Consider the following 27,930-nt stretch of genomic DNA (forward strand, 5'->3'; position numbering starts at 1 on the left):
TTTCTCTCTCTCTCTCTCCCTTATTCTCTCTAAAATCAATAAGTAAAAATATAAGAAGCTCTTTTAAGAAAAACTGGGGCCCTAGCCAGTTTGGCTCAGTGGATAGAGCATCGGCCTGCAGACTGAAGGGTCCTAGGTTCGATTCCGGTCAAGGGCACATGCCTGGGTTGCAGGCTTGATCCTCAGTAGAGGACGTACAGGAGGCAGCTGGTCAATGATTTTCTCTAATCTTTGATGTTTCTATATATCTGTCTCTCTCTCTCTTTATCTCTGAAATCAATAAAAATATATATAGGAAACAAAAAAAGCTAGGAAAAGGAGGTAGTTTCTATTATATCAAAGAGAAACTACTTCTGTACCAGAAAGGAGAAAGGAGCCAGGTGGTGGAATGTTTTTGTTTTGCCAATCTGTTTAATTTAGTAGCATTTTCTATACAAACAAATCTGATAAATACATAAAACTAGATGAAAACAATAACTACTTTCAAAACTGGCAATTGTCCCTCCCCCCATATTTACAGCATTCATTGTTTGGCTTCCCTCAAGCTTCTGCTCAAATGTCACCTTATCAGAAGCCTCTCCTGACCTTATTTACAACAGCCACTCTAATTCTCACAATACACGTCCGTATTAGTCAGAGTTCTCCAGAGAAAGAACCAACAGGATGTGGGTGTGTAGGTGTGTGTGTGTGTGTGTGTGTGTGTGTGTATGTGTGGAGAAAAGAGAGACAAATAGAGAGTACGAGAGAGTGACATTTATTTTAAGATATTGGTTCATGTGATTATAGAGTTAGAGTTAGAGAGCCTAATGAGTCCAAAATCTGCAAGGTAGGCTAAAGAGTTAATGTTGCAGCCAAGTCCAAAGGCCATCCATCTTCTGGAAATTTCCTCTTGTAGGAAGGCCAGTCTTTTTCTATTAAAGCCCTCAACTGATGGGATGAGACCATCCACATTATGGAGGATAATCTGCTTAACTCAAAGTCTATAGATTTAAATTTTAATCTCACCTAAAAATCACCTACATAGAAACATACAGAATAATACATGGCCAAACATCTGGGTTCTGTGGCCTAGCCAAGTTCACATATAACATTAATCATCACGACATCTATTAGAACAGCTACAGTGACATCAAATGCTGACAAGGATGTGAAGAAACTGGAACTGTAAAGTGGTACTGCCAACCTGTAAAAAATGGCAGTTTCTTAAAAAACCAACTTACAACTATCATATACCCACAACTGCATTCTGAGGCATTTGTTCCAGATAAATGAAATGTTTGTTCATATAAAAAGCTGTACATGAGTCTTGGCTAGTGTGGCTCAGTTGGTTGAGCATCAGCCTGAGTACCTAAAGGTCCTGGACTTGGTTCCCGGTCAAGGGCACGTACCTAGGTTGTAAGTTCGATCCCTAGACCTAGTTGGGGTGCATGCAGGAGGCCACCAATCGATGTGTCTCTCTCACATTGATATCTCTCTCTCTCTCTCTTCCTACTTCTTACCTCCCTACCTTCCACTCTCTCTAAAAATCAATGGAAAAAATATCCACAGGTGAGGATTAACAAAAAACCCTGTACATGAATGTTTAAAACAGGTTTGTTTTTAATAGCTCAAAACTAGAAACAATCCATGTCTTTCACATGAGGGGGGCACTACAGGCTCTCACCCCCACCTTCCCTGCCATGGGATGGTCCCGCCTCCTCCGGGTGCCTCCCCACTTCTGCCGTCTCTGGAGCAACACGGCAGCTCCACCCTGCCATGCACACAGCCTCAGCCTCCTGCTGATCGGTCATTATGGCGTGAGGGCATCATGATCATTAGCATATTAGCTCTTTATTGTATAGGATTATATAGGATAATCCTGTGCTATAAAAAATAGAGCAAATATTTTTTTTCAAAAGAATCCTAAATCCTGAATTTAAGAAACCAGAGGATTCCATAGCTGAATTTAACACAACTCCATATTATTTCTCAATGAGACATTAGTGTCCCTTTACACTAGAAAGAACTTTGGAGTGATTCCCAAGGCCTAGTTTTTTGTCGGGGCTGTTCTATAATCACTGTCTGTATCTCAATGATTACTGAAGCTTGTGGAAACAGCAACTTAGGTCTGAAACAGAAACAGAGACAGAGACACTTCTTAGAGTTTACAGGGCGGGACAGTTAAACAGGAGCTGCCTTGTGACTTTACGTGTAGGTGAGGATTATACGTAAAGGGAATTGGTCTGACTTAAGAAGCACACAGTAAGACTCTACATTAAGAAGTCACCTAGCCTGGCCGGCATGGCTTGGTTGTTGAGCATCAACCAATGAACCAGGAGATTGAGGTTCGATTCCTGGTCTGGGCAAATGCCTGGGTTACAGACTCAATCCCCAGTGTGGGACATACAGGAGGCATCCAATCAATGATTATCTATCATCACTGATGTTTCTATCTTTCTCTCCTTCTCCCTTCTTCTCTGAAATCAATAAAAATATATTAAAGAAGAAGAAGAAGAAGAAGAAGAGGAAGAAGAAGTCGCCTAGTCTAACCCTCCACCAAGGACGAGCTCAGGTAGACCCTGATGTGCAGAGGATTAAGAAAGAATTAGCACTGAACTAAGTGTACTCCCATGCTCAGGTAGCGAAGAGACAATAAAAGATTAGAGCATGTTGCTAATTGTTGTCAAGGAGAATAATTAGATATTCTGATATGGAAAAAGAAAAAGTGGCAAAGTTTTGTCAGAAATCACTTATCTGTAAATATTTTCCAATATAAAGGTTCAAATCAAGATCAAGTCATGGTGCCAGGTCCAAAGGATGCAAAAAATATGGCCAGGTTCATCTTTTGGAAAGATTCTTAAGCATCAATAATATCATCTATATAAACTTTACAATTTGTAATTCCTAAGTACTATAAATTAAAGAAATTCAAATAGCAATGTTCTCCTTTGTAGATATCAATAAGAAACAAAACATTCTAGTCAAAATTGAATTTAAGGTGAAAAGGAAATATCTTTCAGTCCCAGAAAAGGCAGAAAGGCAAACACTGGTGAACATGATGAAATATTTTTACTGTCCTCTTATAAGTCCATTTAAATAAATCTTACCTCTCCACAATGCTTTTTGGCCACTTCATCCAGGCAGGATTTTAATAAATTAACACTTTCATTGGACAGACCTTTGGCATTTTTTAACTCTATTTCAGGGACTCTGGGAAAGAAAAAAAAAAGGAGTTACTCGAAAGTGCAGCCTGTCTGCATTAATATTTGGGGATTTCATACAGGGCTCATTTGTGAACTCTCTATACTCCCAGCAACATTTCTTTGCATCTCAAAAGGATTCCGACCACACCCCAGCAGCACAGTTGACACAGTGTGGATCATGGATTCACCTGCAGGCTATAGGGAGCGAGTGGGCTGGCCAGTTGGCAGTGTGGGCTGTCAGATGACCAGACATACTGGGGTTTGATCCCAGTATCTCCCCAACTCCTTTGTCTCTGATTTCAGCTTTACAATCTGATTAAAAGTTTCCACATCAGCTGAAACTGGTTTGGCTCAGTGGATGCCTAATTCCAAAGATGCCTAATTCCCACCCCTCTTCACCCCTATAGAGCACAACTCAGACTCAACACCGTCTACTCAAGGAAAGTACACAGCCGGCCCTCAGGATTCCTTTTATTCCCAACAAATAAACATCCATTAATAATTCATTGAAATTAAGATTTGATTTTTACTGAACAAAAGATGACTGTACTTCCTACCAAACTTTTCTGAGTAATTCATGGTGTTCTACCTTAGCACACCCTTTACTATTCATTATCTATGAAGTTCTCACAATGCTTCAGTTATAATAGGTTCTACAATCATTATCTATTTGGATAGATGGGAATCTGAAAGTAGTTTTTATATATGAGAAAAGGATAGAAGTACCACATAGCCCTGGGTCTATGCATGTCTAACTCAGGATTCTCTCACAGTGGCATCACGGTATTTTGCAAAAAAGGGAAGTGCCTGCCCCATATCATCTCAAAAGATATGAATGTTCCCCCAAGTCAAGTCTTACATAATTCTTTTTAAAAATAAAGCGAACATTAGTTAGCAGTAGTAAAAGAATAATGAAAAATACACCTATAATCTATAATAATAAAGCTTAATATTAGACTGGACAGCTGAACGACCTTCCAGATGTCTTTCCGGACGTCCTTCCAGGCCACCTTCAGGGTGAAGCCAGGGCTGTGAGGGCCGAGCCCCTGGCACAAATTTCGTGCATTGGGCCTCTAGTACTAATTAGATTTTCATAGAACTTTCCAAAGTTCTCTTTATGCCTAACCACATAAATGTATGTAGCTGATATTAGAATTTTTATTTTTTATAAGAATTTCCATGTTGTTGTTTTTTAAAAAGTCATCCCACAATATTTTTACCAAGTGTACACATCAAGACTACCTGAATGTAGTAGTAGTTCTCAACCAGGAGTAACCGTGTAGTCACCCAGGGATGCCTGTCAATGTCAAGAGAGCCGAGAAGCTCCATGCCCCTCCTACGTTTCTTGCCTATGCATCTCTCTCTCTCTCTCTTTTTTTTTTTTTAATATATATTTTATTGATTTTGTACAGAAAGGAAGGGAGAGAGATAGAGTGTTAGAAACATCGATGAGAGAGAGTCATCGATCAGCTGCCTCTTGCACACCCCCTACTGGGGATATGCCCGCAACCAAGGTACATGCCCTTGACCGGAATCGAACCTGGGACCCTTCAGTCCCCAAGCCGACGCTCTATCCATTGAGCCAAACCGGTCTCGGCTGCATCTCTTCCATGTGGCTATTCCTAAGCTGTGTTCTTTATAATAAACTCAGTAGTAAGCGAAGTGCCTTCCTGAGTTCTGTGAGCTTGTTCTAGCAAATTACTGAACCAAAGGAGGGGTTGTGGGAACCTGCAAATGTACAGCCAGCTGATTAGAATACTGGTATTTGCAACTGGCCTTTGAAGCCTTGTGGGACTAAGCCTTAACCCCTGGGGTGTGCAATGACTAAGAAGAGTTTGTATCAGAACTGAGTTAAATTGTTGGGCATGCAAGTGGTGTCAGAAAAATAAAACCAGAGAGGCATTGTCTTATTCTGCTTTTATAAATTTAGTTGTTCTTTAATCAATTCATTATTTAACTTTCTACATACCTACTTTTCTGGGCACAGTGTTGAGAGCAAAAGAGGGCCACTAACTTCAAAGAGTTCATCTTGACCTATCTTTATTTTCTTTCTTTTTAAAATATTTTTATTGATTTTTTATAGAGAGGAAGGGAGAGGGATAGAGAGTCAGAAACACTGATGAGAGAGAAACACCGATCAGCTGCCTCCTGCATACCCCCCACTGGGGATGTGCCTGCAACCAAGGTACATGCCCTTGACTGGAATCGAACCTGGGACCCTAGAGTCCACAGGCCGACGCTCTATCCACTGAGCCAAACCAGTTTCGGTCCTATCTTTATTTTCATATCCTTCATCATCTCTTAGTATAATAAATTCTGTAAGTTTACCACCTTCTGTGCAAGGCAGTGCTTGTTTTTATTTATCACTTTTTTTCACTTGGTTCCCTGCACGATAAGACCAAGTCACAAAACATCATCCAGGCCAATCTGTCTTTCCATATGGAATATCTGGGGGAAATTAAATGAAATATACAAGATACTTCAGAAAAAGAACACTTGAGTCCTGATTGCTAAAACTTTTGCTTATCAGTGGTTTTCAACCAGTGGTGGTTTGGAAATACGTGGGGTTCTGTAGTTATCTCACTGGCTATATGCCTTGTAGGGCGACTCTAAATCTTTCTTATGAGTAAAGTTCCATTTAGCTCAGAAAGCTACTCCAAGTCCCAATTCATACTTTATTTTTATTTTTTTAAAATATATTTTATTGATTTTTCACAGAGAGGAAGGGAGAGGGATAGAGAGATAGAAACATCAATGAGAGAGAAACATCGATCAGCTGCCTCCTGCACTCCCTACTGGGGATGTGCCCGCAACCAAGGTACATGCCCTTGACCGGAATTGAACCCGGGACCCCTCAGTCCGCAGGCCGACGCTCTATCCACTGAGCCAAACCGGTTAAAACTCATGCTGATCACACTTTAAAACAAGTACACAAGCTACCATGCCTTTATCCTTTTCCTCTAGAGATGGTTCCTCTTCTCAGTTTATGAAGAATTAGACAAACAAAGGTTAACACATCAGAAGAAGCAAACAATAGGTCATGGAGCAAATACCGGTGTCTATAGTGGCTATTGTACAGCTAGAAGCAGACTTAACGCAAGATAGGGCTTATGAAAATGCCTATTGTTGATACAGTTTTAATGACTTGCAAGTGATAGAAAATGAAATTTTAGATGTAACGGTGGCAAGGAGGAGAAAATTCTGTTTATTTCAACCAGTTTTTATGTGATCAAAACAGAGAACTGAAATTACATCACAGCTATTTTATAATGTACTCACACATCTGGGTAGGTCGGTGGGCATTTAACCCTCAAATCCACTTTTACATATACTTCTTCACCAGCCAGACCCTGGGGGTACAGAACTAAATTGATTTCAGGGGGCTCTTTAACCTAAAAGAGAAAAAGGGGAAAAAAAAGTATATATTTTTAATCTAGAGAGCCAATCATTAATGATTAAAATAATGATCATCTTAGTTTAAAAGTTATACTTTCTAAATATTACATGTATTAATAATTATATCTGATATAGTGTTTGGTCAAAGTTTCCTAAAGCACAGTTTAAAAATAAAACCTGTGCCAAAGAGAATGCATTTCCCTTTTCAAAGTTACCGAAGGAGTGAACCAAAATGTTCCATGTATTATAGCTTCCATTCATTCAAATGTTACTGAGTGCACTGATGTCTGGGTGCTGCCCGAGAGGCTGGGAGGTCAGGGTTAACTTTAGGCAGACAACTCCTTCATACAAACTAGAAGACAAGTAAATACTTTGCAATAGTGGTGAGTGTCGTAAAGAGAATACCACAGACAAATGGAGCATAGTGGGGAGAAGAAGATATTCAGACAGATGGGGATCAGAGGATATTTCACTTGAGAGTTGAATACCAAGAATAATAAGCTGATATGGAAATCTAGAGTGCTTCAAAAATTGTTTATGCTTCCAACCAACTGCTTTTCACCAAATAACTAAATACTCTGTTTTCTTTTATGTATTAATTACACTTTTAAAAAAAAGATTTGAGATGGTTTATATATTCTTTATATCATGAGAGAAAAAACATCTATTCCTGTGGTCCAGGCACTTTACCAACTCTGCAAGGTAGGTGCTGTATTCATTTATTAAGTATTTTTTATTGAATTTTTTTTTTAAAAAGAGAGAGTGTGGAAGGGAGTGGGAGAGAGAAACATCAATGTGAGAGTGAATCATCCATCAGCTACTTTCTACATGCCCCCTATAGGGATTGAGCCCACAACCGGGCATGTGCCCTGACTGGAATCTCGGCATATGTGAGACAACAAGTCTGTTTAACAGCCTCTTTCATCTTAATGTAGGAAGTGAACAGTACATCTGAACATAGCTAACCTTCTTGGGAAACAGTATGGGGGGCCTCCACTTAATGCCCAGAGTCTCTTGAACAAGAAGCAGGCTTCAGCAAACAGAGGCCTATTGGGGGCCTATACATTTTGAAGATATTCTTTTACTAATGGGAATGCATTTTCAACAGAGACTATTAATTGTTCCTCAACATTCATTCTCCCTTTATTTCTGTGGACTCTGAGAAAGAAGATCCTTATAAAAAAAGGATTGCTGGTGGCTAACTGGGCTCAAAATTTAAAAACAGAGGCTTAGCAGCCATTTCTACACAGGGGCCTCTCATACAAACAGTACTTCACAGAGAAGCTTGCACTGACCTCCAGCCTCTGCACTGAATTGCCTGACCCTATTGTTTCTGCCATCCAAGCCAGCCTTTATAAAGGAATTGCAAGAATTCCATTTCAATCCATAGGACTGAGGCTTGCCCCATCCAATCTACCCTGTTTCCCCGAAAATAAGACAGTGTCTTATATTAATTTTTTCTCCCAAAGTTGCGCTAGGTCTTATTTTCAGGGGATGTCTTATCTTTCCATGCGCTACGTCTTATTTTCGGAGGATGTCTTATTTTCGGGGAAACACAATAGGTGGCACAGCTATAACCCCAGCAACATCTTCACCAACCAATCAGAACATCCATTCTGAACAATCAGGAAAGTGCCTTTCAGAACAATAAAACTGTAAGGATTTGGAGTCCTCATATGCATAAGGATAGACAATCAGAGGCCAGGGGTGGGGATATCTGGCTATATAAACCAGCTCCCCTATGGCTCTGAGAGTGCAAACTTTCTTTTTCCACTGAAAACTAAAACACTGCAGACGTCTTCCCAGCACAGAGCAGAGACCTCTTCATCAAGGAATATAGCAGAGCTAACTGGTCCAGGACCTAACCCCAGGGCTGCTCACAGCCATGCTGTTTTCACAATCATGTTATATCACAACTGAGCTGTTTTGTGATAAAGTTTCTATCTTTACTGCACCTCAAAGTGGGGATTCCTAATAGCACTGAATGGACGCCAATGATATCCATTAGCAATAGAACTCCAGATTTTTTTTTTTATTGAACACATTTATCAGCCCTTGCCCAAGATCAATAGTAATTAATATAAATGCGAGCGAGAAGTCCAGTCAGAAGGCTGAATATTTTGATATTCACAGGGCTGAGTATCTGCATTTTATTACCTACTGCTGATGACTCAATGACCTAAAGCAAACTCCCCAACCTGATAATCTTACTGTTCACCAAACATCACCTTTGATATGTCTGTTTGCATTCCTAAAAGGCAATTGTGTATTCTAGTAAATAAAAGCAGATGGGAACGAAGACTCAGTGAACTTGGTCCCTTGTACCAAGCTCACAACTGGCTTCTCCCATAATTTCCAAATTTATATTTCTTGTCTTGTGTATTAATCAGCCCTTTCTTCAAGTATTTGAACCCAAGGCCGTGCAGGTCGTGACTTCACAAGAAGTTAAGCATAGCCACTGAGCTAATTTCTGGTCAATGAGATGAAAGAACTAACATAAGCAACTTCTTCATGCCTTTTTCCTTCCAGGTGACTGGCATGCATATGTGATGGTTGTTCTGATAGCCATTTAGGACCATGAAAGGCACGTTAAGGATGGTGAAATATCAATTTAGAAAAATCCCTACATTCCAGACTTTTACATGCAAAAAAACAAACTTAGTAGGTATCTGTCATATGTTGCTCAACTTACAATATAGGTTCTAGGAGTGGAAGTGGAGTGATGGTGAGGGAACAGTGATTTTAGATGTAACAGGATATTTGTCAGGTTTTTCTTAAGCAAACTGAGAGGCTCCCCAATGTGTGAGGAAACTTTTATGTGAAACATGTTTAGAATACCAAGCATTAGTTGGACTCCTGGAACTGAACATAACTTGATTAAAAATGGCTTAACAACCAAGATGCATTGGGGAGAAGGATGAGGTAGGGCCTCCTTCAAGGGTTTAGAAAATAACTAGTCATCAGAATTCAGTACTGGTAAAATCTTTGACTTAACCTGCACAAGAAAATAACTCCAGAAATATCTGCAAGCAAATAAACACAAAATACGGGGTAATCGAACATTTTTGAGATCACTAAAGAAGAGGAAAACACAATGTAGATGTATCAGCTCCAAAATATACAAAATTCTTCATGACAAAAAAAAAATAAAAATGATTTGACGACTGAAAGTGATATGCAAACCACATAAAAAGTAGTAGCAATGGAGAGAAGGCCAAATAATGTTAAAATAAGATATGAGTAAATTCCCTTCCTAATGGCACCATGAAGCTGGTACTCCCTGAACTGTTATTAAAAAGCCCAACAAACCCTCAAGCATATAAAAAGTGAGAGAGTGATGTAAATTCAGTCCTCAAACACGAGAGAGGTATTGCTCATTTGGAATTCATAAAAAATACCCACAGCTATTCAAGAAACAAACCCCAAGGATCTTAAATCATCCCCAGAGGATGAGAAACACTAGCACACCTCCGGGGGAGCCAATGCTCTTATAATTCCTGCTGCTCAGTATGAATGTGCTTTCTGCAGGCACTTAACACAAGCCCAACAAAATCAACTGGGTGTTTAAGAATGTGCCTATTTCTGTTAAAAGTACTGAAGTAAAGGGTAAGACTAGGAAAAATTGAGAATTTTATCAGCCATTCCACACAGCAGCAAATTTTTTGGTTTCACCTTAGCTGGTTTAACTCAGTGGATAGAGCATTGGCTGAAGGGTCCCATGTTAGATTCCGGGTGATATTATACTATGTTAGTACAGTTTTGGTAAGATTATTGTATTGAAAATAATTCTTGTTGAAATATTAATGTTTATTGCATATAACATTATTATAAAAATAGTCATGGGGATATAAAGTACATCATAGTCAATATAGGTCAGTAATCTACACTAATAAAAGAGAAACATGCAAATTAACTATCACTCCACTATGCCAAGCCGTGCCCACAGCCAATCAGGAGTGAGTATGCAAATTAACCAAACCAAGATGGTGGCTGGCCACAGAGTTGGAGCAAGCAGGAGGCTTGGGTTGCCCTGGTAATGGAGGAAGCCAAGCTTCTTGCCTTCCCTGGCCCCTGCTCAAGGCTAAAAGTTTCAATTATAGAAGATAAAGAAATTCCAGATACTTGGGCCTCCACTTGGGTTGCCGGAGGTCATGGCCGGCCTGCAAACCACCACAGGCCCCTTGCCCAGGCTGCCTCATGCCCCAAAGGAACCCCCACCCTGACCTAGGACACCCTTCAGGGCAAACCAGCTGGTCTCCACCCTACCCCCCCCCCCCCCCCCCCCGTGCACCAGGCCTCTATCCTATCTAATAAAAGAATAATATGCAAATTGACCATCACTCCAACACACAAGATCAAGATAGCTGCCCTATGTGGTCAAAGATCCTGCCCCCATGTGGACACAAGATGGCCACCACAAGATGGCCAGCAGGGGAGGGCAGTTGAGAGGGACACGCCTGCAAGGGAGGGCAGTTGGAGGCGATCAACCCTGCAGGAGAGGGCAGTTAGGGGCAAATAGGCTGGCAGAGGATGGAAGTTGGGTACAAACAGGCTGGCAGGGAAACAGTTAGACATCAATCAGGTTGGCATGGGAATGGTTAGAGGGTGATCAGGCTGGCAGGCAGAAGCAGTTAAGGGCAATCAGGCAGGCAGGCAGGCAGGCAGGCAAGCAAGCAGTTGGGAGCCAGCAGTCCTGGATTGTGAGAGGGCAGTCGACATCTCTTGAGGGGTCCCAGATTGGAGAGGGTGCAGGATGGGCTGAGGGATATACCCTCTCCCTCCCCTATGCACGGGCCTCTAGTATTGAAATAACTATGTACGGTGTCGGATGAGTTATTAGATTTACCAGGGTAATCACTTCATAAGTTATGTAATGACTAATCATCTAAAACTAATATAATATTGTTTGCCAACATAATTAAAAAATTTTTTTAATTAAAAGAAAAAAATATTCAGAATCTGAATCTTCCCCAAATTAAATACCATTCCAATAAAAATAATTTTTTGAAGCAGGCAAGTTGATTCCAAAGTTTATATGGAAAAACTAAAGTGAAACTAGTTAGGAAAATTCTATAAAGTAAATGGTGATCACATTAAATACTAAGGCTTATTATAAATCTATAATTAAAGCAATATGGCAGCAGTGCTTAAATATAGATTAATAGGATAGAAGAGAGTGTCAATAACAGACTCAAATACATTTGGAAATTATGTCATTCAGTAAAGAATTTTGAGCTTTTCACCAGCATTTGGCATGTAGGTGTTAACACACACACAGATCTTGTCTTTATGTAGCTACCAGTCTGAGATAATGTGAAGGTAGCATTTCAAATTAGCAGGCAATTCCCCCTTATCTGTGGTTACACTTTTCACAGTTTTAGTTTCTTAAAGTCAACCGTGATCCAATTCTGCTATCAAGGATTCTCACTGCACTGTCCTGGCCAAGTAGCTCAATTGGTTACAGCAGAGTCTGAATAGGCCAAGGTTGTGGGTTCAATCCCTGATAAGGGCACATATAAGAATCAACCAATGAATGCTTAAAGAAGTGGAACAACAAATTGATGTTTCTCATCCTTTCTCGCAAATCAATAATTAAAAAAAAAAAAAAAAGATCTGAAATCATGAATAACATCTTCATAGCTTGATGACCCAGGGTCTCCCCAAGCAGATGATTCTCCTTCTCATAAGATCTCACAGTTTTAAGCTATATCTTTTCAGATATACTACTCTCACACACTACTGACAGGCCTTGAAACAGAAGCAAACTTTGGGGAAGGGATGTTTGCAATAGCTATCAAATAAAAAATGAGCAGACCCTTTGCTGACATGGAAAATTACCCAAATTTGTTAGATTAAAAGTAAGTGTATAACTCCAGAGAAAATTATATTTTAAACTAGTGCTATCCAAACATTTTTAGTATTTAAAATAATTTTTAGAATTCACTCCCAAAATGTTTAGCTATTTATAAAGGATATACATATTCTATCTACATTATTCACCTCACTTCATCTCATCATGCCGGCATTTCATCATCTCTCATCATCACAAGAAGGGTAAATACAGTACAACAGAGATTTCCAGAGAGAAAGACCCCATACGCATAACTTTTATTACAGCATACTGTTATAACTGCTCCATTTTATTATTAGTTATTGCTATTAATCTCCTACTGTGCCTAATTGATACAATAAACTTTATCATAGTTATTATTGGGAAAGTTATAGTATATGCAGGGTTTTGTAATACCACTGTTCCAGGCATTCACTAGGGGTTTTGGAATGTATTCCCCTCACATAAGGGGGAACTACAGTAGCAAATTTGGGGGAAAAACAAACAAACCTGGTGTTAGTATAAGTGGCCAGTTGGGGGTGGCTTAGATTCATACTTAGATGGAGCTAAGAACATTTTTTAAAAGCTATTTCTGTATTTATTTGATAAAAGTTTAAAAATAAACTCATGAAAAGAAAACCTGAAAGAATTCATTTTTGGTAACAGTGGAGAGAAAAATATTTTCTAGAAATAAAACAATCTACATGGACCATAAGCAAGCAAACAAACAAACAAACAAAAAACCAGGCCATTTTGACTTTAAAATATTAAAGTTTTTTAAATTGCATTAATTACATAAATATCAAAATGCACAAGGTCAATTAAAGGAAAATATTTGTAATATATTGCCTGGCTGGCGTGGCTTAGTGGTTGAGCGACAACCTATGAACCAAGAGGTCCCAGTTTGATTTCCGGTCAGGGCATATGCCTGGATTTTGGGCTTGATTCCCAGTAAAGGGTATGTAGGAGGCAGCCAATCAATGATTCTCTCATCACTGATGTTTCTATCTCTTCCTCCCGCTCTCTTCCTCTCTGAAAAAATAAAAAAAATTGCAATATATAACCCAAAATGCTAATTTTATTAACATATAAATAGCTCTGATACATGAATAAGAAAATATACACAACAGTGGAAAAAATGAAACAATGAACATGAACCAACAGCTCACAGAAAAATCCACTGCTTACAAACAAAGGTAGCCTACATAATTCATAACTAAGAAGTTAAAATGTAGGAAAATTACTCTCACACACTACTGGTAGGCCTTGAAACAGAAGCAAACTTTGGGGAAGGGATGTTTGCAATAGCTATCAAATAAAAAATGAGCAGACGCTTTGCTGGCATGGAAAATTACCCCAACTTGTTAAATTAATAGTAAGTGTATAACTCTGGAGAAAATTATATTTTAAACTAGTGCTGTCCAAACTTTTTTAGTATTTAAGATAATTTTTAGCATTCACTCTCAAAATGTTTAGCTATTTATAAATGATATACATATTCTACTAAACTGAAATCTACATAATAACACATCCTCCAAAATGAAGTTCTAAAGACTTCAGAAGGTTTAAAAACCTGAAGTTTATTCAGGTCAATAAATTCTTTTGACCTGCCTTCAAAGAATTTATTGACGGCAAATTTGGCCTGAACTAACACAAGACTATTAATAGTTTTTGTTTATCCAGGTTGCACATTTAGTTGTTTGATGATGCTTCCCAACCTCCAAACACACATCAAGGGAGGTATTAGGTAAGGTACGGCATGTGTATAAATGAACATAAATGCAAACACTTTGAGACTGTGAAACCTGCCAGGCCTCAAGAGTTTTGGATAAAAGATTGTGGATGCGTAACCTTTCCCTGAAGACTTTACATAGCAGGTGGTAAGTACTTGCTGAATAACACACTCTGATTCGTTCTTATGACCATCAATTATTTGCCTGTAGGGCCTATAAAAGTGTTGAGGCTATTTGCCTGGTACACTGTCATTTGAATTCTTCTACCTGACTTTTATAGTTTGGTTTTGTTTAGTCTTCTGTCTTGTTATAAAGGCCACAAGCTATAATTTCTGGGATTGGTATCCCTACTTACATCAGCTCCATTCGCTTTTCCGCCACCACAGGCCTAGATAATTCAGCATATATAAAGGAAACAAACTGGCTTTGAATGAAGTCTTAAGGCCTTTGAGTAAGTCCAGAAGTGACACTTATTTTGGCTGCTTACTGGGCCTACTTCCTGTTTCTCAATGTTTAGGAACAAATCACCAGAAGGTTATGTTATTATTTTATTATATGCAAGTATAAGAGAAATATTTACATTTCAAGTTAAAAGTAATTCTTGTAATTAAGCACCTCGGAAATAAATTCCCTTTCCTCAGGGCAGTGGTTTTTTTTCTTTTGTGTAGGGCTAATTCCCAATGCCTAGAATCAAGGTCCTATTTGTTGAGGAAATATTGAATGTGTAGATAAGGTTGCGCTGAAAAGATGCTGTGAGATGTCAGAATTAAAGGCAGATGAAGGGTCCTGGCCTGTGGCTCAGTTAGTTGAGCATCATCCAGTGTTCAGAAAGGTCAATAGTTTATTCCCTGTCAGGGCACATGCCTGGGTTTTCAGCTGGATCCCCAGTAGGGGGCCCGCAGGAGGCAGGCAAACAAGGTTTCTCACAGATGTTTCTCTTTCCCTTCCTGTCTCTAAAATCAAATTAATAAAACAACAACACCCATTAAAGGAAAAACTAGCTTTAAAGGAAGAACTAGCTTTTATTTTTTTATTTTTTTATTTTTTAAATATGTATATTTTATTGATTTTTACAGGGAGGAAGGGAGGAGAGATAGAGAGTTAGAAACATCGATGAGAGAGAGTCATCGATCAGCTGCCTCCTGCACACCCCCCATTGGGGATATGCCCGCAACCAAGGCATATGCCCTGACCGGAATCGAACCCGGGACCTTTCAGTCCCCAAGCCGACGCTCTATCCACTGAGCCAAACCGGTCTCGGCTAAAGGAAGAACTAGCTTTTAAATGATAACATGCAGAGACCTAATAATGGTTCGGTAGATAACTCTTCACGGATGGGTAGAAAACGGTCAGTATATCGGCAGCTTATAATGTGTCTTAACTTACTTCCAGTTAAATTAAGGCACATTATAAAAAAAAAGGAAAGTCATTTTTTAAACTAAATGTCATTTAAAAAGGTCTAGACTCAGCACACGTCCCCTCCATGGCATCTATCGATACTAGCAGTGCCCTGGAGGGACAGTACGGAAACATTCCTCCATACGGGAAAACACTGTGAGCATGCCCGGGAAGTGAATTGGCCAGTTCTTTACACTTGTGAACACAACAAGCAAGAGCCAAGAGAATTTTGATTGAGGGCATCAGTGAGGTCTGTGCAAGCGCCCCCAAAGAGTTCCCAGAACAAAGTTGTAATGGACCCCTTTGAATGTATCAAACTCAAGGACTTTGGGGAGGGGTTTGGGGGGGAAAGATTGGAAGGAAGCAGGGGTGTTATGGGTGGCAGTGGGTATGAGAAGCAGTACTAGGGGAGAGGAGCGCTGTGGGCGAACCCGGCCCAGGTGGGGGTTCTGAAGACCCGCGGGGACAGAAAGTGAGCGCGAGTGGGTCTGGGAGGGAGGAAAGGAGCGCACAGTCCTGCAGGGGGTGGGCGGCGCGGCTCCGCCAGTTCCCGGCCGGGCCTGGCCCGGGGAGGCCGGACGGATGGAGGCTGGGCTACAGCAAGCCGGCCGGGTCGGCGAGCCACGTTCCTACCGGTCCGCACGCGTCCGGCCGCAGGTCCTGGAAGTCGGCGCCATAGATGGCCTCCAGGGCCTGCAGCTCGTGGTCCTGTCGCTGGGGGTAGCTGTCCGGAGGCTCGTCCCGGCCGCGGCCGGGAGCCCCACGACCCCCCGCCATTGCAACGCTGGGGCCACAGCAGGGCGGCCCCCGCAGTGGCGGCGGCGGGCCGGGGCGGGCTTCGGGGAGGGGGGCCGCGGAGCGGAGCGGCCCGTGGGCAGGGCCCCACGTTGTGGGAGGGCTGTGCGGCCAATGGGCGGGGCACGTGTCGGGGCGGGGCATCGCGTCAGGGGCGGGGCATAGTGTCAGGGACTGGGCGCCGTGTCGGGGGCGGGGCTCCGTGTCAGGGGCGGGGCGCCGTGTCGGGGGCGGAGCGCCGCGCCGGGAGCAGGTTTAGCGGCTGGAGGAGCTGGTCTAGGGAGCGCGGCTTTGTCTTTTGCCCACATAATGCGAGCGCGGCCAAGTCTTTTGCCCACATAATGCGAGAGAACCAGAGCAAAGGACTCCGCAGGAACGTGGACGATCAAAGCAATCAGAATGGAATGATAAACCCAAATGGTATGGCTTTCACGAAGTAAGTTCCTTTGAGAGAAACGCCTGCTGGAATTTACCCTGGTTTGGGTCGTGGCAGGAAAGTCTTTGATGGGTTTTCATGTCACCGGCTCACCCAGAACTTGCCCAGAAGTCTATCTACCAGGAGTAAAAGTCATGACCACTGCTCCCTCTCCCCCAGTTTTGTACCCCTTACTAGGGGTGTCGAACTCAATCAGAGAAGGGGCCAAAATCTAAAATCCAGCCTAAATCGCGGGCCGAATGGTTTACTGAACAGTCATAAACTGTCATTGTGATGGAAACGCAGCGGAGTGCAGTGATGACAGCGCGGTGCGGGCCACATTGCAAGGCCTGGCAGGACGGATTTGGCCCGCGGGCCTTGTGTTTGACACATGTGCCTTAAACCCAACCTCTTGAGCTATAGATACAACATCCTATGTATGTCCTCTGACCCTGTAGTTCATCCTTTAAGGATCTCTTAGTTGCAATTTCAACTGAAAATACTTTTCCACTCAGGCATCTTCATGACCTACAGTCCCATGAAAAAGAATTATGTTCCATGCCCAGTAGTGTGAATTTAGAGATCTTTCTGCCTCCAATAATATTTTTTCGAGTTTATAAAATTATCTACCAAGACATTGCTATTGTACTTCAGCTTTAGTCACTTAATAAGGCTGCATGTCAGTTTAGAATAATCATATTACCCCTTTTCTGTTTGCTAATTAATGATTATTTGGGTATCTTGCTGTTATTTATCCATTCAGTTTTGGCTGGGTAACACAAATGAACTAATTTGACTCCAGGCCTCCTCAAAACATCTTCGCTTTATGGACCTATTCTTTTTCCAGTGATCTTGTGTAGATAAATGGCACCCCCTGCTGAACATCAGCTCAAGCCCACTAAGTGTAATACTGGATTCCCTTTTTCTCAGATAGTCACCCTTTCTTCAAACCACCACTTCACTCTACCCCACTGCCACTAACTAAGTTCAGGCCATCGTCATCTCTTCCCTAGTAGACTTCATTGGCTTGAAAAACAGTCAGTCAGACATCCCCCCAGGGCTACTGGACAGTAAGAGGGCCCAGGCCGGGCTGAGGGACCATCCCCCCTCCCCAGAGTGCACGAATTTCATGCATCAGGCGTCTGGTGTAATAATAATATAGTTGAATCTCAGAATAATTTTGCTGAGTGAAATAAGCCAGACAGAGTGCATACTTCATTTATATAAAATTCTAAAAAATATGAATTTAGTAACAGAAGATAAGTGATTGCCTGTGGTAGGGATGAGCTAGAGGGAGGGATTCCAGAGGGACAAGAAGAATTGCTTCAGTTTGATGGATATGTTCATTATCTTGATGGTGGTGATGATTTGCCAAATTATACAATATGAATATATGCAATTTATTCATGTCAATTATAACTTAATAAGCTATTTAAAGAAAATAGATTGTTGTTTTACAATGGTGTATTTAAATCAGGATCCAAACAAGGTCCATAATTGAATTTGGTTGCCCTTTGTAAAATAAAACATTAAGTCAGCAGGCTTGGAATATACAAACTGTTCATTTCAAATAAAAGACTGGCCCTTAATCAATTCCTGGGAGATAAACTCTAACCCCTTGGAGCATCTGGCCTGATTATAATGTCATTGCATAAGTGGAGTCCACAATTTGTCAGGATACCCCAAGATTTCCTTGTTTTCCAAGTCTACTCTAAACCATTAGTTCAGTTCTCCAAGTAAGAGTCTCTACCTTGCTGAAACTGGTTTGGCTCAGTGGATGGAGATCGGCCTGCAGACTGAAAGGTCCCAAATTCGATTCCAGTCAAGGGCATGTACGTTGGTTTCAGTACATCCCCAGTGAGGGGCATGCAGGAGGCAGCCAATCAATGTTTCTCTCTCATTGGTGTTTCTGGCACTCTATCTCTCTCCCTTCCTATCTGTAAAAAACCAATAAAATATATTAACAACAACAAAAAAAGAGTCTCTACCTCTCAATGACCTCCCTGCTCTCCCAAAATATATCTCTTGGTCTTGCTCTTTACCCTCAACTTCCTGAGAGAAAACTTCCACATTGTTTGGTTACTGGATGCTAAATTTCAAAAACCACAATCCTTTTCTCCTTCATTTGTAAAGGATATTTTTATTGGATGTAGAATTCTAGGTCAGCAGGTCTTTTTCCTTTTATTTATTTTATTAAATGTTTTTAATTGATTTCTAGAAAGGAAGGGCGAGGAAGAGAGAAACATCGATATGAGAATGGAACATTGATTGGCTGCCTCCTGCATGCCCAAATCCCTGGCCTGTGCCCTGCCTGGGAATTGAACCAGCAACCTTTCAGTGCACAGGACCTACTGAGCCATATGGGCCAGGGCATAGGTAAGAGGGCACAGGCTGGGCTGAGGGACCATCAGTGCTTGAAAAATGTTGTGCCACTTCTGGCCTACAGGGTTTCAGTGAGAAATCTGCAGTCATTCACATTGTGGTGTGGCATTTCTCTTTGGCTGATATCAAGATTTAAAAAAATTTTTTTTTTTTGGTCTTAGTGTCCAGAACTTTATGGTGTGTCTAGGTGTGGATTTCTTTAGGTCTATCCAATTAGGATTCACTCAGCTTCTTGAATAGGCTTATGATTTTTATAAATATGAGAGTTTTTTTTAGCCATCACTTTTATGAATTCTAGTTTCTGTCCTGCCCTCTTTCTCCTTTCCTTCTAGGAGGTAAAGGTACTTGTTCTTACAGTTTTCTATGGCCTGGTAGCCAGATGTAGGAGTGGTAATACAGCTCTTCATGCTCAAGAAAGTATGAAATAAAAACTACTTAGTGACTTTTGCATCACTTTATGAATGTTTGGATGAATTCAAACATTTAAATACCCAAAATGAATTTTTCCCTTTAAATTCTGAAATAAGTATATGCTTTTATTCCAAAGCTATGCTATTACTTCCAAGTCAAACTATGAGTCACATTATTTTATAGTCATATCTCATCTTTTATCAAAGAAGATACTATCTTGACCACTTAATTCACAAGAATTGATCCCAGATAACTTTTGGCTCTCTCAAAAATAATCAAATTTGTTTTTAAAGGACATGTTTGTTATGATCAGGGATACAGAAAAGGATGTGCCAGTTTCTGAAGTTAACTGTAAAAAAGAAGTACTAAAAATGTGTTGTGAAATCATGATATTCTTCAACAGCTAAACAGCTTCCTAAGGTGACTCCTTTAAAGGCGAATACTCATGGATATTCTAGTTTTGGCATATTTACTATTAAAAAAACTAGTCAGGTTGCTTTATGGTCACTATGTGTATATGTGCATGTGTATGTCTCTGTGTGTGAGACTATTGAGGCTATATGGTTATTCAACCTTCCACCTCCCTGATATTTTGATGAATTTAATAGCAATCTATAGGTGTGAGGACTATTACAAATTGGGACACTGGATTAGGAGATATATTCATAGATTTATATCATTAGGAAACCATTTCACAGTCCACACATTGAGATAATTTGGAATATGGGACGGTCTGTATTAGTGACTTTTGAACAGATAATTGCTTTGATGGTAATTTAACATACCAAAAACTTAAAACCCTAAAGTGAACATATTTAGCCCAATAATGTAAAGACTAAATTCTGGACTTCTAACTCTTAAAGCAAAATTTTCCAAAAGTCATTCTGTCCTTTGCTAATTGCAAATAAAATGATTCTTTAAAAAAATTTTTTTAAATACAAGGCTTGTTTGGCAGTATTTTATTTAAATCTGTAAAGAGAATTGTTTAAAATGCTGAAAGTTGATACTTTAACCCCCTTTGATATTTGTTTTAAGCATCAATACATAGGAATCATTGTATCACCATTGATTGATTTCCTACAATGTGCCAGAACTTTTAGAGGTTTTCACTAATTAGGTATTTTATTGTCTTTAAATCAGCCTTACAAAATAGGAATTTTAATCTCTATTTGGTAGAATAAATTGAGCTTAGACAGGTCATATAACTGCCCAGAGGAATAAATGGAAATAGTAGAGCAGGCATTCAAACTCAGTTCCAACTGACACCAATACTCCTTGCCCCACTATACTAGATTGTTTTCTTGAGGGAGTTGATAGATTTGCCTATGTAAAGAGACAATCTGGGTTTCCAGGGAAAAAAAAAGAAATGAGTTATCACCTATATTAAGCTTAAGTACTCTCCATAAACTTACCAGTGACCAATATGTTTTTGGACATGACAAAACCCAAATAGCTTAATTCAAAGATTCCCCAGAGGCTCTATTATCACCTATCATTTTTGTCTTACAAGGATCTAGGATATCCTTATTACCATTACCAATATACAGAGAGAGCTTTTTTTGAAGTTCTGACTCAGCTTCTATTCCTCAGAAATAAAGTCTGCACTTTCTTTCTGAGCTATATCTGCCAGGATAGGCTGTGTTATGCTGTGATAATAAGCAGCTCCAAAAATCTTGGTTGTTTAGGTCCATTTCTTGCTCATACACAATTTGTTGTAGGTAGCTCAGATGATTAGAGCATTGTCTCAATATGCCAAGGTTGCAAGTTCAATCTCTGGCCAAGGCACGTACAAAAAACAACCAATGAAAGCATATATAAGTGGAACAACAAAACAATGTTTGTTTGTTTTTTTCTCTCCCTCCCTTCCTCTGTCTCTCTAAAACAATGCAATAAGAAAAAAATTATTGTGGGTCAGGGTGGCTCTCCAGGGCATCTGCCTGTGCTGTCCCCCTCTTCATCTTGAATATGGTGGCTCAGAAACATAGGCTGTTTCAGTATTTCAGCTCTTGTAGTTCAACACAAGACCCCTCCCATCATTGCAATGAGCAGAGACTTGAGAATCACTGCCATAGCCCAGAAATAATTTGTTACTTTTACTCACATATCATTAGTCATTAATAGTTGCATGAAATCTGCCCTCTTGCGAGAGCAGCTAAAAAAAAAAAATCTTTTGTATGCTTTTAAGGAGAATAAGATATTGTTGAACAGTAGGAATGCCTACATAATAATTGGCACCATCTATGCCTTTTATATAGGCATAGAAACAGCCATTTGGAAATAAAATCACTTATTCCAGATGGGTAGTCAGGGGCCACAGGACCCCTCTTTTATCAGCATACTGCTGCTTCAAAATATTACCATTTCTCCAACATTTTTCTTTTCTCCACCTTTAGTGAGAGGCCATGCAGGGGCATATGAGGGTGTGGTGTGGGGTACAGGAGGGAGGAGGAAGAGACCTTCAGTGAGGAAAGGGAAGTAGGAAAGGGAAATAAAACCCAGAAGCTACTCCTTACTTTTCACCACTAGCTTGGTCTTTGCAATTATCCTAAATCCTATTTCATCTCTTTTTCCCCCTATCTAACTCCCTTCCTGCTTTTCAATAAATGCCCAAGGAAGTGGACATCTGGGAATTCTTTTGAACAGCAATGGATCCTATTACATTCTGTAGGTATGTAAAGACTTGTAATTAGCACCTATATACAAATTTTACCTATCACTACATCATTGGAGTATAAGAGAGAAAAAAAAAATAGAGAAGGAAGTAGGCTCTTAAAAATTTCCTATTGTCCATTTGTTCTAATCAGATCTTCAACTGATTAGATGAGGCCTGCCCTTTGTTTATTATTAATTTTATTTTTCAATTACAGTTAATATTAAATATTTTTAGTTTTAGCATAATGGTTAGACAATCATATATTTTAAAAAGTGATTCCCCCTGCCGCGCTCCCTCCTCCCCCCATATTTCAAATACCCACCTGGCACCAGACAGTTATTGCAATATTATTGACTATATTTCCTATGTTGTACTTTTCTAACTACCAATTGTACTTCTCAATCCTGTCATCCTTTTCACCCAGCCAACCTCCCCTCCCCTCTGTCAACCATCAGTCTGTTCTCTGTAAGTCTGTTTCCATTTTTTAAAATATATATTTTTATTGATTTCAGAGAGGAAGGTAGAGGGAGAGAGAGAAATGTCAATGATGAGAGAGAATCATTGACTGGCTGACTCCTGCATGCCCGCTGCTGGGGATTTGGCCCACAGCACGGGCATGTGTCCTAGACTGGAATCAAACCCAGGACTCTTCAGTCCAGGGGCCAATGCTCTATTCACTGAGCCAAACTGGCTAGGGGTGTTTCAATTTTATTTGTTTATTTAGTTCTTTAGATTCCACATATAAGTGAAATCATATGGTATTTGCCTTTGTCCTTATTCACTTAGCATGATAACCTCGAGGTCCATCAACAAATGGAAAGATATTGTTCTTTTTTGGAATCAAGTAATATTCCACTGTATATATGTACCAGTTTGTTTGTTTTTTTTAAATCTATTTTTCTATTGATGGGCACTTTGGTTGCTTCCATATGCTGAGGCCCACCCATCTTAAGGGTTTTAAGAAGGTCAATCTTTTTTGCTCAGTCTACATACTCAAATGTTAATCTAATCCAGAAATACTCTCATAGACAAACCTAAAATAACGTTTGGTCAAATATTTGGGCAATCCATAGATCAGTCAAGTTGCCACATAAAATTAACCTTATACCTATTTTCCCATGGTTATGAGAAGGAAACTTCCTAAGCAAATCCCAGTAGGTATATCAAGGAACAGGTGATTGTTGAAAGCTATGAGAATCTATTCTAGTCCACACCACTGTATTCCTGCCTTCTCAGGACAAGGGTATTAACAGTTGTTAAATGAGTAAACTACTGATTTGAGGAAAAGAGAAGTAACTCTTTAAAAGACTGAAGGAGGCAGACCACCAGTGAGAGAGGACTTCCCTGGGAGTCCTCAATCCTTGGAGCCTCTCATACCCTAGGGGGTGTGCAGGAGGCAGCTGATCAAATGTTTCTCTCTCATCGATTTTCTAATTCTCTATTCCTTTCCCTTACTCTCTGTAAAAATAAATAAATAAATAAAAATGAAAAAAAACACAAAATTTTTTATATTGATCTTTTACAGAAAGGAAGGGAGAAGAATAGAGAGTTAGAAACATTGATGAGAGAGAAATAACAATCAGCTGCCTCCTGCACACCTACTGGGGAAGTGCCTGCAACCAAGGTACATGCTCTTGACCAATATCGAACCTGGGACCTTTCAGCCTGCAGGCCGATGCTCTATCCACTGAGCCAAACTGGTTAGGGCTCCACATGCTCTTTTTACAATATGACTGATAATCCTCCCCTTGGGAAGTATGATCTATGTCCTCTCCCCTGAAATGTGATTTATTTATTTATTTATTTATTTATTTATTTTTTTTACTGTTTAACAGTTACAATATAGTGGAAGTGAAGCCATAAGAATTCTGAGGTTGTCATAAAAGTCAGTGCAGCTTCTGCCTTGTCCTCTGTGAGTCTCTCTTGGAATATTCTCTTTGGGATTGTAGCCACCAGGCAGTGAGGAAGATAAGCAGCTACCTAGAGAGGCCACATAGAGATGGGCATTCCAGCTGACAGTCCCAGCTAGAGCCCAACAGCAAGCCAGCAGCAATTTCCAGACATGTGAGTGAACAAGCTTCCAGATCCCAGGCCTTGGGCTCCCTTTGCGCTGATGTCATGTGGTGCAAAGATTAGCTGTCCCATCCAGCCTTGTCCAAAATGCGTATTTGTGAGGTAAATAAAGGATTGCTGCTTTGTAGGCCCCTACGTTTATGATGACCTGGCAAGTATGAATAACACCACTATAGGCACTTAGCATACAATTAAATCATGTCCGATCTCTTAGATCCGTGGTCGGCAAACTGCAGCTCGAGAGCCACATGCAGCTCTTTGGGCCCTTGAGTGTGGCTCTTCCACAAAATACCACGGCCTGGGCGAGTCTATTTTGAAGAAGTGGCGTTAGGAGAAGTTTAAGTTTAAAAAATGTGTCTCTCAAAAGAAATTTCAATCATTGTACTGTAGATATTTGGTTCTGTTGACTAATGAGTTTGTCGACCATTGTCTTAGATCAACCTTAATATTTCTTGTAGCCAGAGGAAAAATATAGCACATAGCCATAGAAATTCTGTCCTTGGCCCTGTATTTTCACAAAGCAATCCTTCTGGAAGTCTGAGAATCATGGTGATCTCTGCTGATCAAGTTATTTTTTTATTCAACTAGACCTATACCCCAATACTAAATTAAGGACTATAGAGAACTTACTGGTATATTTTCAGAATTAAAAAAAATGAGAGTTTTCATGCTTTATTAAATACTCTTTCCTACACCTTTATCCCAATCCTTCTTAGAGTTTTGAATGGGAGGAGGGTGGCAGGCAAAGGTGGGTAAAGGGTATTTTTACAACTGTTCTAGACAACTCACTCATACATTCTTCCTGAGCCCTTCCTAAAGGAATGTGCTGGATGGTGGTGAATTATCTTTATTCTTTTTATTTTGCAATGGTTATTGTGTAAGGGGTTTCATTAGGGATTTAAAAATGTTTGGACTCCACGAACAAATTTTAACTTAGAAAATACAGTTCATCAGTAGTTTTCCCTCTTTCTCTTTCTTGACCTCCAAAATATTTAAATTAACTTCACATGGGGGGTCATGATACACAGGTATTGTGAGATGTACAAGACGGATTTTTGTCAAGAAGTAGCCATATTGTAGCACAATTAGCCTCGAGGGCACCCTTTCACTTATTAAAAAAGAAACCCATCGCGGGGACTTCCATAAAGTCAGAATAAGCAAACCTTGAGTATCTTTTCCTGTCTCATTTCTCTTTTTATTTTCTTCCCTTCCACCCCTCCCCCCTCTTTTCTGGGGATACTTCTTTTCCAACTTAGCTTCTCTTACGTTACCATTCTTTCTTGCTTAATTGATTATCCCACTTTCCTATCCTTTTTTTAAAAAATATGTTTTTATTGATTTTTTATAGAGAGGAAGGGAGAGGGATAGTTAGAAATATCGATGAGAAACAAACATGGATCAGCTGCTTCCTGTACCCCCTCCACTGGGGTTGTGCCCGCAACCAAGGTACATGCCTTTGGCCGGAATCGAACCTGGGACCCTTGTCCGCAGGCCGACGCTCTATCCATTGAGCCAAACTGGTCAGGGCTTCCCATCCTTTTGCATCAGCCTGCAGGAAGTTGCTCCCTCCCAGCTCTACATTCCTGAGACCCACCAGCCCTGAATTATATCGTGTGCCTTTTAGAAATGAGACTCAATAAAAAAGGACCAAGACGCCGTGCCTTGGATTCCTAAATTTCATCTTTCTCACATGCACCTGCTACACCCAAGGCCTGACTGTGTCTGAGCTCCCAGGCCGAGTGGCAGCGACGCGCACTGATAAGCCTCAGGCAGCCCCCGCGGAGGAGGAGCAGCTACTGCAATAATTTCGCAATAATAACGGGAGCGAAGCCTGGAAGAAGCCGCCAGCCTCGCCATCGTAGCGCTACGAGGATCCACGCGCCTCCCACGCTCCGGGCAGAGCCGTAGTAACCACGCTCAGGAGGGCCAAGATGGCGCCGTACTCGCCGCCGCCGCAGCCGGCGGTGAAGGGGGCGGGGCCGGGCGCGTCACATGACCCCGCCCCCGGGGGCCGCGCGCCCCCAGCAGCCCGGGCGCTCTCCGGAGCCCCGCGGCCGCGCAGCCCGTGCCTTGCCCCTCCAGGGGCGTCCTCGCCGGTGCCCGCTGCTGGGGGGCTCTCTCCCGGCAGCCGAGGGCCGGCGCGGGCTCCGGAGAGGGGGCGCTGTGCCGCGCACGGGCCACAGGGCTGTGGGACGGGTTCCCCGCCGCCGGCGCCGGGGCGGGTGGGGGCGGAGGTGGAGGTCCGGGTAGATCGCGCGGGAGTCCCGGGGGGTGGCCGCCTGGAGCCGAGGGCGAGGCCATTGGGGAAGACTCAGGGCGTCCTGCCCAGGCCGTGGGCGCCGTCGGGAGCTCGGGGTTCCCCTCGAGGCTTCGACCCCTTGGCTTGGGCTTTGCGCAGGTTTCCCATCGCCATCCAGCCTCGAAGCCGGCAGGTCTGGAAAACGGCTTCAGCCCAATGGTCTCTTCCCTCTAAGGAGGGGGCTGAGCCGGTCTGAGGAGGCGACTGGAGAGGGAAGCCCCGACCCTCGGGGGCTTGGAAGGAGCAGAGGGCGGCAGGGGCGGCGGGAGCGGGGAGTTCCCTCCCTTGAGCATCCCATGCCTCCTCCGTTAGGGCTTCCCTCTCCGCCGAGCGGGCTCTGACCGCGCCGCCCTCATGTGGGCGCTGACGGGACCCACGAGGGAGCGGGCATGGGGCGCCGCCTCGCCCTCCTCCCTCCCCGCCTCCTAGGCGATGCGGAGTGGTGAGGGGACCCGAGGCTGCCCCGGGCTCTGCAGGTCTCCTCCCGGCCCCCGCGGGTTCCTCTGCGCGCGGGGCAGGAGAGCCTGACGCGGGGCTGCGGCGGGCGGCGGGCGGGAAGCGGGCAGAGCCGGAGCCCGGCCTCGCCATGGGGCACAACGGCAGCTGGGTGCCCCGCAACGCCAGCGAGCCGGCGGGCGCCAACCGCAGCGCGCTCGGGGAGCTGGGCGAGGCGCAGCTGTACCGCCGCTTCACCACCGCCGTGCAGGTCGTCATCTTCTTCGGCTCGCTGCTCGGTAAGCCGCCCGCGGGGCAGCCCCGAGGGCACGGGCGCACGCCTCGTCCCTGTGTGGCGAAGCACAGGTAGCTGGAGGAGGTTTACGCATGTCGGGGGGACTCTGGCCCCCCTCTGAAAGCCGAGGAGTCCTCCCGCAGGGCTTTCTTCTGCCAGATCCAGGCAGCGGTCAGCCTCCCCGGGATGGGCGCAGGGTCGTGCCCATCATCCCATACTTTTTGTGCCCGGGCGAAGCGCTGGTTTACAGATAGCGGGGGACAAGGCTTCTGTTTTGTTGCTGATGACGGATGTGTTTTCCTCTCTCATCTATTCCCTACATGTAAAGTTATTTTGAAAGAGCCTTATTTTGCGTGTCTTAGGGCTTGCTTCTTCGGAACATCGACCTGCTGGTAAAACAACCCATTGGAGTTAAACTTGGTTGCCTTCAGATGTTTTTGAACACCCAAACAAAACAAACCTGTCTATTTCTCTACCTAGGTTTTGTTTGAAGTATAGAATAAAGACAGGATAAAAAACACACAGAACGTGACCACGTTCAACAGATTTAGTTTATACTTGGGAGAAGAAAACGCCACTGAATTGAAATGAGTGAAAAATGAGTTTGCCTCTTAGTGTGAGATTATCAGCGCT

At 42.1% G+C, this 27,930-nt stretch overlaps 2 protein-coding genes across 4 annotated transcripts in view; one reads left to right on the forward strand and one right to left on the reverse strand.

Annotated features, from left to right (window-relative positions):
- Positions 1 to 16,432, reverse strand: part of EIF2AK4 (eukaryotic translation initiation factor 2 alpha kinase 4) — a 100,687-nt gene extending 84,255 nt beyond the window's left edge. For both annotated transcript variants that reach the window (XM_036446366.2, XM_036446340.2), the window contains exons 1-3: positions 16,173 to 16,432; positions 6,462 to 6,574; positions 3,087 to 3,189 (exon numbers count right to left, since the gene is read on the reverse strand). In XM_036446366.2, coding sequence (XP_036302259.1) covers positions 3,087 to 3,189; positions 6,462 to 6,574; positions 16,173 to 16,316 — 360 coding nt within the window. In that variant the 5' untranslated portion in view covers positions 16,317 to 16,432. The remainder of the gene's footprint in view (positions 1 to 3,086; positions 3,190 to 6,461; positions 6,575 to 16,172) is intronic.
- A 10,117-nt stretch (positions 16,433 to 26,549) lies between these two features.
- GPR176 (G protein-coupled receptor 176) overlaps positions 26,550 to 27,930 on the forward strand; it is a 108,496-nt gene continuing 107,115 nt past the window's right edge. For both annotated transcript variants that reach the window (XR_006742057.1, XM_036446439.2), the window contains exon 1: positions 26,550 to 27,301. Coding sequence is in view for 1 of the 2 variants with exons in the window: in XM_036446439.2 (XP_036302332.1) it covers positions 27,154 to 27,301 (148 nt within the window). In the remaining variant the exon portion in view is untranslated. The remainder of the gene's footprint in view (positions 27,302 to 27,930) is intronic.

The sequence above is a fragment of the Pipistrellus kuhlii genome, unplaced genomic scaffold (genome assembly GCF_014108245.1).
Source record: "Pipistrellus kuhlii isolate mPipKuh1 unplaced genomic scaffold, mPipKuh1.p scaffold_m20_p_1, whole genome shotgun sequence".
NCBI classification, from domain to species: domain Eukaryota; kingdom Metazoa; phylum Chordata; class Mammalia; order Chiroptera; family Vespertilionidae; genus Pipistrellus; species Pipistrellus kuhlii.